This window comes from Protomyctophum bolini (genome assembly GCF_963924005.1).
Source record: "Protomyctophum bolini genome assembly, chromosome: 5".
NCBI classification, from domain to species: Eukaryota; Metazoa; Chordata; class Actinopteri; order Myctophiformes; family Myctophidae; genus Protomyctophum; species Protomyctophum bolini.
In genome coordinates this window covers 8,987,851-8,999,138 of record NC_137866.1, presented here as the reverse complement: position 1 = coordinate 8,999,138, position 11,288 = coordinate 8,987,851, and the positions used below count along the sequence as shown (strand labels likewise).

The following is an 11,288-nucleotide window of genomic DNA, read 5'->3' as shown; positions in this document are numbered from 1 at the left end:
TAAAGGCCAGACCACACCAATGCAACTGGTCGCAACTCCTTGCAACCAAAACAGTTTTAAGGGCAGTCTACGACACACCAATGCAACTCCTTGCAGCAAAAATGTTTTAGACCCCATTGCAGTCTGGACTGACAACTTGCAGATTGATGCCTATTGGGGTTAATGGTTAGTGGTTACACGTAGTTGCAAGGAGTTGCAAGTAGTTGCAAGGAGTTGAATTGGTGTGCGGATGACTGACCTTAAAATAGTTTTGTGCACTTAGATTATGCACATCATGCGTGTTTGTGTTTGAGCAGGTTCACCATTTCATTTCACTTTTTAGCACCCCACCCACTGCACCCGCTGTTTCCGTAGGTTCAACTGAAAGCTCTCAAATTAAACCTAATTTCAACCATATCTCATGACTATGTCTCATGAGTTGAGTTGAGACAGTAACGATGTTGCAACATGTGACAGATTACTGGAGTTTAGGAAATGAAACCATTTGTTTGATCAGTTGTCAAGCAGTCAGTGTAGGTGTAGTGCAGTGTAGTCAGTGAGCTTATCATAGCAAGTAAATAGAGATACAGGCCCGAGGCCAGAAGTGAGAGTGCATTGAAACATTTATTCACATACACAGCATTAAATGACGGGTCATTTAACCCAGCGAATGTAAAAATTCCATTGTAGTTCCATTCCATTGTAGTCAAAATGTTGAGTACGTTTTATATTAGAAATGTGCAGTATGGGTCAAGCATGGGTCAAGCAAGGTTTTAGAAACTGCCAGATGTCAACTTGCATATTTTATGTTGGACAATTTCCATGATTTGCATAATTCCGTCATTAGCATAATCACCAATATAGACATTATTTCAGCTATACTGCTTGCCTGATTAGTACGGTATCCGGAGAACTTGTAGTTCTTCTGGTGATTTTCGATTCATAGACGCACTGACGGCGCACAGGCCTCTGCGTGTGATTTGTAGAATCGGCCTCGGATCTGTCAGCTGCATTCATCTATGACGAGGATCCTGGAATGAAATCAACTCCCCGGTGGGATAGGAACCCATGCAGTACGAGTGAACATGAACAGCCCTGTCAGAGGAGACAGAGGAATGCGGAGTCACAGCAGCATCCTCAATCTATCGATGCTGAGCAGTGACCTGGGGGAACGATGAATCACCTCTGTCAGTATAGTGCAACATATTGCCATGGAAACTAACCATGGTCTCTTCTTTTCTGTCTATCTGTTAGACAAATTTGAGGTATTTGTACTTTACTTGAGTATTTCCAATACTTTTACTTCTACTCCACTCGAAATATAGTACTTTTACTCCACCACTATTTAATTGAAAACTTTAGTTACTACCGTAGATGTAGTTACTTTGTAGATTTAGATTATTATTACAAAACATTGATTGATTGATCGATTGAACATTTTTATTAACAGTTTGTAGAATGGGTACAGTTCAACGAAGGTACAGGTCAATACAAAATCTGCTACGAGGATGAAACCAGAAAAAGCACTACGACTTGTTTACATCAGGGTCTTCCATTTTCAATTAATCAGAACATTTAAAGACATACAATTATACACTTCTATGCAAAACAATAAATCATACAGTTAAGAAATAATTAAAACAGGGAAAAACGTGTATAGTATGGAACATAACCACTTCAGCACAGCCATTTGAAAATAGCCGCTAGGTTTACTCAGAAATGTTGACACTACAGGCGCAGGTGGTTTACACAGGAACCGATACTTAATGAGGTGGAGGAGGTGTGATATCGTACCAGAAACACGCACGCACACACACGCACACACACACACACACACACACACACACACACACACACACACACACACACACACACACACACACACACACACACACACACACACACACAGTCACACACACAGTGGTGCAACGCATAACCAGACAGCAGTCAAACAACCACCAACCAGCTTTTTAACCTACCAGCAAGACAACCAGAAAACCAACCAGCTAACAATTTACATTTAACCAATCAACCATAGCTAGTTAACCAGAGAGCTTGTACACCAACCGACCAACCAGCCATCTAGCTAGTTAATCAGCCAATCCGTTAACCATGCATCCTTATACAGTATCTCTCCATCTCCCCCTCTCCCCTATCACTCCATCACTATCTCTATCACTCCATTGCTATCTCCCACTGCTTCCTCTCCATTACTATCTCCATCAGGATCTGCATCATCATCTGTCTTCCTAGTCTTCTTGTGTTCCTTGTTTCATAGTTATAGTTAATAGTGTTAATATTCAGTCTATATTCAGTTATTTTTGAAGCAATATTGTATTCTTTGTTTCGTAGTTGCAGTTTTGTCTTTAGTGCTCGCCTGTACCCTGTTTGTCCTGTCTAAGTATTTAAACACCCCTGTGTTTGTTTTTCACAGTCTGTCATTCTGCATCATATGTTTGTTTTTGTCGTTTTTCAGTATAACGTCCTAGTGCTTCATTGCATTTGGATGACTCTAACCTCTTTGTCATCCTTCCACTTGGATCGAACACTCATATCTTGACAATCTTGCTTTCTCTCTGTCTTTATCTCTTTTTATCAGCTCGCAGGGCTGATCAGTAAACAGAGCAAATAAAATAAGCCACTCTGCATTTTAGTCAACAAACTGCGATTAATTCACAGATTACAAAGGCACCGTGACATTGCAGTGGGGAGGTTTTATATCATCTATTGATTCTATTCTATATCATTATCACAGGGATGTGGGGGTTAACAGAGCTGCAGCTCCACTCCAAACATATATTGAATTATCAACTTGCTTGTTATTTTAAACAGCCCCTTAATTAAAGCATATTGTGTGTGGCATATAGTGTGTGGTGATGCACACTCTCTCTCCATTTTGTAAAAAATAAATAAAAGGACGTCACTCACGTGTTTGAGGTACCGGTAGTTTAGTCAGATATGAGGGTATTGAGGGCAGAGCCCCTTTGACTATATTGAAAGTCAATCCCATTTGAGCCGTTCAGCAAAATGTGAAATAGGTGGGTCATCTTGGGCCCCAGGCCAAGGAGGGGTCCAATCAGTTTGTTTTGACAACTGAAGCTCAGTCTTTAGTGACACATAATAAGGTTACAGAGAAAGGAGGGCTGGGGGTGGGGCAGTGGGGGGCATTCTACTAAGAAAAGGAATTGGTCATTCCCAATTGTGTAAGATTTAGAATTGGAAGAGCTTCGTGAATGAGGCCCATTGAGAGATAGATAGAATATATTTATCAACCAAGCACTCTCATGGTTGTGTGAGTATACTAACTTGAGGGCGGGCTTTGCTTAGTGGGTAGAGGGGCCATCTAGTAAACATAAGGTCAGGTCACCGCTTTTCCTCCTGACACCTTTCCTGAGAAAGACGCACGGTTAACCCCTAGAGCTCGCCCCGAACACTGATTGATTGAATACATTATTAACAGTTTCAGTTTGCAAATAGTACCAGTGGTACCATTATGCAATGATGCTAAAAGGATAACACAAAAAAGCCCTAAGGGCTGGTTTCCATGGTTGCTCAGGCTCTAGTTGTGTTCGTAGAGGTGTGACAATGAGCCCACTGGCACAATATATTCTGGAAGAATAGTGATCTAGGAACAGATACCAGCTGCTATGCAGGTCATTGTTCCGACGGCTCATTATTGGTCCCACTCGCCCCATTTCAACCCTGTCCCTGCGGACTGTGGATCCCCTGCTATGCTCCTGCATCTTATTTAAAAATCCTAAATGTTTGGATGGACTTTTTTTCCCTTCCCTTCCCCTGTATTCTTTATTATTATTAAAAATAAAATCAAAACTGTTTTGAGTGAAATGTGATTTGATTTACATGTTGCCATATTTGGTAGCATTTCATAACATTTCATAGAATGCTTTTTCTTTTAGAAAAGCTAAGGGGTTCTAGTTCTAATAACACCCCTTAGTCATTTCATTTCATTCAGGCCTTTATTGATAAGACACAGTGGAGATAGACAGGGCTCAAGAAGAGAGAGAGAGAGACTGGGAATGACATGCAGCAAAGGTCGTCAGGATTCAGATCCGTGACACCCTGTCAGGCATGTGCCTATATGTGGTATGTGCCTGGGCTATAGGCCAGAGGGCACCCCACCGCTTAGTTATTCTAAAATAAACCACAGCTTCTTTATTGGGGCTTGTTTCCCGAAGAACCCGTAGATTCTCTAAATCTAAAGTTTCCTCCTCTTCATGGTTAGTTAAATCCATTATAGCGCACAGCTAGTGCAATTACAGACCCTATAATTTAAGGAACACGTCACCTATTTTCAACCTTCATCGTACAGTAAGCCTGACTAATGCTCAGTTGCACAATTTTCTGGAGCCGTCGCTGATCAGACTGTTGAACCAAAAAACAGGAAGGCCAACCGAGTGCTCAAAGGAGATAAGAAATGGCTTAAAAGTATATTGAAGGTGCTTCTAGGATGTATTGTAGACTTAAAAAGGATCCGATCACTCAAATTATCCACATCTTTGGTGCAGGTTTATAATAATATTAATATTGAACTGTACTTGAGTGCAGGAATAACAAATCCTTAAATCCAACATTCCCCTTATGGCATAAATTAACTACAATGTCTTACATTCTAAAATGCTGCACTTACGTCTCACTTCTCTCGCAAAAACTATTGTGACCTAAAATGAGTTGAACTCCCCTGCCCTGGCTAAACCCGCCGATTGCATCCACAGAAAAGCGAAACATTCTTTGCATGTCAAATGTCAAATGTGATGTACCGGGCAGTCGGGCACACACATTCCCAGTGTACGATAATGGTCATGTGATATGCGTTCAGAGGGATGGAGTACAGAAGGAGATTATGTCTGACAAGGCGCTTACAACTGTTGCTGGATGAAGATGAAGATGAAGATGAAGATTAAAACAATCAAAACATCTTGTGGAAGTAGATAAATTGATGGCCTACTCCCAGTCCCTACTCACCTACTGTATGTTATGGGTGTGGAGATATGCATAGGAACCTATGTGTGCAGGTACGGGGGACACGTTAGGTGACGCACCCAGGTTCAGGGGTTACATTATTAAGAGTTGTCAATAAAGCCACACTTAAGGATACACGCCAGTCTCGTCTATATTATTATACAGAGTTGATACAGCCTGTTACATGGTGTCAGAAGCATAGGAACCTATGTGTGCAGGTACGGGGGACACGTTAGGTGACGCACCCAGGTTCAGGGGTTACATTATTAAGAGTTGTCAATAAAGCCACACTTAAGGATACACGCCAGTCTCGTCTATATTATTATACAGAGTTGATACAGCCTGTTACAATGGGGATGTTTCTTTTTTTCTTTTCTTTTTTCTTTGTAGCTCAAATCAAAGCCATAGCGCAATTCATAAATTATCTAAATAACTGTCAGGTTTAATAATAATGCTGTCATTGCTGTCACTAGGCTGTCATCTATAAAGACTTGACACTAAAATACTTGACATGACATGATCAAGATAAGTCTCATGTTTATGCAAGATGTCTTAATGCTGTCGCTGTAGGCTTACATCTATAAAGACTTGTAGCTATTTCAGTGTCAGCTCTGCTAGTTTACATCATGTCACTGTTTGTTCCTCTACAGGTCCACTTCCCCGATGTGGAAAAGGTCGAGTGGCTTAATAAGGTACGTTTTCTCCAACTGTGTGCGTGCATGCGTGTGAGACTGTATGTGTGTGTACGCTCCTCCAGTGTGCGTGTGTGTGTGTGTGTGTGTGTGCATGACCCACATGCTCTTATGTTGTGGCCTGGTTTCCCTGCAGCGCCAGTTTAGAGTAGATTATCTAGCTGTGATTAAGAGCCAGAGAGAGGGGCTCAGATCATATCTCAGCCGTTCTGTAAATGGACTGCAGCTTGTCTCTCTCTCCCGATACAGGAAAAGCACAGCATCAGCACCGCCGGACTGGCATTCATGTGAACAGGACACCCTTCTGGAAGGGAAAATGTAATGACAAAAGCCCCTATTGTAGGAGGGTGGTCTTGCGGAGGGTCGTCTTTCACGGCTCCTTTACTTCGCCTATACGTGTGGTCAAATTGCAAACACCCACGCCTGGCGGGCTAAAGAAAGACTATATACTATTATATACTGTAACTCACTCCCAGGTTTCCCTGCATATCATTATTACCGTAACATAACCTATTGTATTCGACAAATTAATGCATACTGGTACTGTATGTGTGGATTGAATGGCAGTCAGAATCATCATGTGATGTTTTGCTTTTCATAGGCTGCAGCACTGCGTCACTGTGAACCTCATGGGGGTAATGTCCCATATTGTCACTGTTGGCTAGAAATCTATTCATCTTTTTTATGGGGATTTCTTTCATACGTGATTGCCCTATTTTATGACAATCTTTGTTTTTATGACAGTGTATAAAGTAGCAGCGCAAAAGTAGAAATAACTAAACAATTTTTTTTCCATTTCCTGAAAAGTAGGCATTTAGCAGACACTCTTAATCCAGAGCGATTTACAATAAGCAAGATCACTATTTCCTAGATCACTATTTCTATGCATTTGATGTATTCATCAAATGCATAGAAATAGTGATCTAGGATCATAAGTAAACTAAGAACCTATTCTCCGTCTAACAGTAGAATATCCGTACATTGCCACTATAAATGCTATAGATCAATAATGACCTGGCATTTGTCTACATAACATGCTATCTAAATGACATATTTTAGCCTTTGCATAAGCCTGCACGCAAGGTCATCGAGGTGAGGGCAAGTGCGGGCCAGTGCGCGCTAAGGTGGAGTTTAAAGAGGGGAGTTTTCAGACTACAGCAGAAAATTGGGAGTGAAGGTGGGGTTGCACACTGGACACGTTTTTCTGAAAAACGCAGCTAAAAATCCAGAAAAATGACAATTATACGCGTTCACTTTAAAGATGGAGTGCCACAATTTTTTCCACCCTAAAACATGATCATCAGGTATTATTACAATATAAGGGGGAAGAACTTTTTCCAAAAAGTGTACAGTATTTGTTAAAATCATGCTTTCATGTGGACACGCCCACAAGTTCATTAAGTATGCCTGGTTTGCCTGGTGGGTGGTGATGGGTGGCACTGGTGATCCACCTGAACTGAAGCCGCACCCACAGCTGTAGTTGTATGATAAAGGGGGAGAGGTTAGGGGAGGGGCTGATAGTGTGGTGTGACTGGTGTCACTATATTACTGTTTACTTCATTGGCCCGTTTGACTGTCAAGGGTTCAGCCTCCAGGAACAAACCCTAAATACAAAGTTAATCCACCATTGCACATAAAAACAACTCCAGGGTGTCTAATGAAGTACTGTCACCTCATAGACACATGAAAAACTGGAAAAACACTAAAATTGTGGCACTCCATCTTTAAAAGTCGGAGTTCAAAACTTAAAATGGCACATTTTGCAGGGCTTGACATTAACTTTTTGATACTTTACAATACAATACAATTGAGTACTTTTCCCACCACTGTGCATGCATACAGTAGGAGTCCACTGTAGCTTGAAGCCACAAAGAATTCAGGTCTGTTGTTGCCAGCGTGGTCTTTCTTTGAGCTGGACGTGAGAGGGCTGACGTGTAGATGATGAGGAGGACGTTTAGCACCTTACTCTCAGACCTCTCACGCGGATGCTGAGCCTATAAACATCACACGTCGTGAAGAGCGGTTGAACTCTAGTGTCAACGGTGTATTGCTGCTGTCGGGCAGAAACCTTGTTTGTCCAAAACTGATACTTTTCAGGAAATGTAAAAAAGGACCTGTGTTCAATTGGATCCAGTATAGTTATAGTCACTGTGGAGATATGCATAGGAACCTATGTGTGCAGGTACGGGGGACACGTTAGGTGACGCACCCAGGTTCAGGTGTTACATTATTAAGAGTTGTCAATAAGGACCCAGGTTCAGGTGTTACATTATTAAGAGTTGTCAATAAAGCCACACTTAAGGATACACGCCAGTCTCGTCTATATTATTATACAGAGTTGATACAGCCTGTTACAGTCACAAGCGCTTCTGAATACCTCTCATTGGTTAAATATGTCTACACCCGACACGTACTGTTACGACATGTTGTGAGTTGCAAAAGTAGAATATGGAGATACATGGTTTTCGGCGCAACAGGAATGAAATTGTGGTTGGTTTGGCCGTGTGCCCTGCATTATAGTTCCTGTAAGAGGAGATATGTGTGCAAACTGCAAAAAGAGGCCGGCTTGCACTGCAGGATGTGAAAATATCTTAAGTTGACTATTAGTTCAGTTATAAAGTGAAATGTCAAACCTAATGTTCTAAATGTTCTCATTTTAAACCTAATGTTCTAAATTAGCTTTATAGTTTTCTCATTATTTATCCATGCCAACAATTAATTAGCCTCCCAGAGTGAACACAGAGGGCGTTGTGATATAACAAATGTCCAGTTCCCAAAGAAGTATTAATGCCCCGTTTTCAACGGCCGACAGCAGGCGCTGCGATACTCGCCAACACCGACCGAGAGAACAACAACCGGTCAAGACACCACACACAGCATTTTGTCATTGTAACATCCGATTATGGATATTTGGCTATGGATATTTGGTCTCCAAGGCCATGACAGCAGCAGGAGTTTATGACCCCCTGCTGTGGAGCAGATCAGTCCAATACAACAGTTTAAACTGAATTAATTGTCACCCACAGAAATGCATACAATGAAGTAATATTGTCATTTAAGCATTTCCTCAAACTGTCTTTTGGAAAGTTCTGCTTTCTGATTCATTTATGCAAAAAAAACAAAACAAATGACTGGATTTCCTGTTCTGTAGATACTGCAACAGGCATGGCCGTTTGTCGGCCAGTATCTGGAGAAGCTGCTGGTCAAAACCATCGCTCCTGCCATCCAGAACTCTAACCCTTATCTGAAGACCCTCAGCTTCACCAAGGTCAACCTGGGAGACAAGGTACGGTAGCTGTTTGACCTGGAGCGTCTCCTCTTTTTGACATGGGGGTGTAGTTCTATTAGTACACTAGTATGAATTGCTCTGATCTTGGTTTAGTTGTGATTCGATTATGTTATTTTTTAGAGATGCACAGTATTGAAATTATGACCGATATCCGATTATTTGCAGGTCAACCTGCAGTATAATGACATGACACCAGTGTGATCAGCTATCTTGTAGATCGGCTATTTTTTTAATTTGTTGACAAAATTGTCAGTATTAGTCATAGTTTTTAGTCATCATAGCTTAGTCTTAATTTTAGTTTCCATTCAGTTTTCGTCAGTGAAAAAAGGTAGTCGGCGAACATTTTTCGTCTTAGTTTTAGTCTAAAATCAACAACGCATGACCCCCAAAATAGGGACACCAGAGTTCATGCGATTAATAGCAGCTGTTATGTTTAACAGGCAATAAAGGTGGTTGGGATAAAGGCCCACACGGAACACGATAAGAGTCAAGTGCTGCTGGATTTGTTTGTGAGGTAAAGTATGATTGATTACCGTCTCTGTCATGTCATATTTTTTGACATTGGACAAGTGATTGAGCTCTAATTCCTCCCTGTCTTGTCCCGCAGCTACGCTGGCGATGTTGAGATCAATGTGGAAATCAGTAAATACTACTGCAAAGCCGGAGTGAAAGGAATCCAGGTAATTACAGTTCAAGAGCTATCGTTAACAGATTCTAACGTCATTCCGTTAGATCAGTGGTTGTCAACCTGTGTGTCGGTGATTTTGGTCCCGAGAGGTCCCCAGATGACAGTAAACCGAGTAAAATGTTTAAGCCCCTTTTAATACCTTAAAAAGAAAATACATTAAATTAATTAAATTAAAAGTATAATAACCAACAAACTACATAAAAAGTTAAACTAATAAGCCTCCATGGGAAGAGTTGTAGTTTGTGTCATTGTCTGATGCAGTGTTCAACCTCCTCCACTCTTAGCTCCATGGGAAGAGTTGTAGTTGTGTCATTGACTCATGCCGTGTTCAACCTCCTCCACTCTTAGCTCCATGGGAAGCTGCGTGTCATCCTGGAACCCCTCATTGGAGACTTGCCTCTGGTCGGAGCCATCACCATGTTCTTCATCCGCAGACCTGTGAGTGTGGCACTAATTCTCCTGCCTCTGGTTCCATTCTGTCGCTCTGTGAGTGTGGCACTAATTCACCTGCCTCTGGTTCCATTCTGTCGCTCTGTGAGTGTGGCACTAATTATCCTGCCTCTGGTTCCATTCTGTCGCTCTGTGAGTGTGGCACTAATTATCCTGCCTCTGGTTCCATTCTGTCGCTCTGTGAGTGCGGCACTAATTCACCTGCCTCTGGTTCCATTCTGTCGCTCTGTGAGTGTGGCACTAATTATCCTGCCTCTGGTTCCATTCTGTCGCTCTGTGAGTGTGACACTAATTATCCTGCCTCTGGTTCCATTCTGTCGCTCTGTGAGTGCGGCACTAATTCACCTGCCTCTGGTTCCATTCTGTCTCTCTGTGAGTGCGGCACTAATTCACCTGCCTCTGGTTCCATTCTGTCACTCTGTGAGTGTGGCACTAATTATCCTGCCTCTGGTTCCATTCTGTCGCTCTGTGAGTGTGGCACTAATTATCCTGCCTCTGGTTCCATTCTGTCGCTCTGTGAGTGTGGCACTAATTATCCTGCCTCTGGTTCCATTCTGTCACTCTGTGAGTGTGACACTAATTCTCCTGCCTCTGGTTCCATTCTGTCGCTCTGTGAGTGTGACACTAATTATCCTGCCTCTGGTTCCATTCTGTCGCTCTGTGAGTGTGGCACTAATTCACCTGCCTCTGGTTTCATTCTGTCACTGACGGGCAGAAACCTATTATCTCCATTTTTTTGTTCCGTAAATTAACTTCATCACACCATCTAGTGTCACACAAAAGCTAGGGCTGTCACGATTAGAAATTTTAGTTGACGATTAATTGTCACACAAATAATTGCTTAATTGTGAACTTTAGAAAATATGAACACAAATGTAATTTCTCTTTGCCTTTTAGGCTTCAAATTAGAAAATGCACACGGCAGGCATGACAAATAACTTAAATACCGGTATACAAAGAAATATCTGACATATTTATTGATGTTACATGTTAAACATGTAACAATAGTGGAAATAGCTGATCTACAATTTTGGACATATGACATTTCTACCCATGAGAGATGATGATTCACAATAAGCAAGCAGTCCATTATTATTAATGATAGCGACGTAGCTTGCGGAGTTAGTTCAGTCAGATATACTCGAGGGGCTCATTCAGTGTTATGCAAGAAGACACATGTCATTCGCTGATGTGGCAATCAGCTGACCAA

The 11,288-nt window shown here is 41.7% G+C and overlaps 1 protein-coding gene across 1 annotated transcript in view; it reads left to right on the top strand.

The window, feature by feature from the left end:
• esyt1a (extended synaptotagmin-like protein 1a) overlaps positions 1–11,288 on the top strand; it is a gene marked incomplete at its 3' end in the record, with an annotated part of 40,770 nt that overhangs the window by 1,777 nt on the left and 27,705 nt on the right. Inside the window, exons 2-6 of the mRNA XM_080764500.1 lie at positions 5,610–5,651; positions 8,803–8,937; positions 9,381–9,454; positions 9,548–9,620; positions 9,977–10,066. Coding sequence (XP_080620626.1) covers positions 5,610–5,651; positions 8,803–8,937; positions 9,381–9,454; positions 9,548–9,620; positions 9,977–10,066 — 414 coding nt within the window. The remainder of the gene's footprint in view (positions 1–5,609; positions 5,652–8,802; positions 8,938–9,380; positions 9,455–9,547; positions 9,621–9,976; positions 10,067–11,288) is intronic.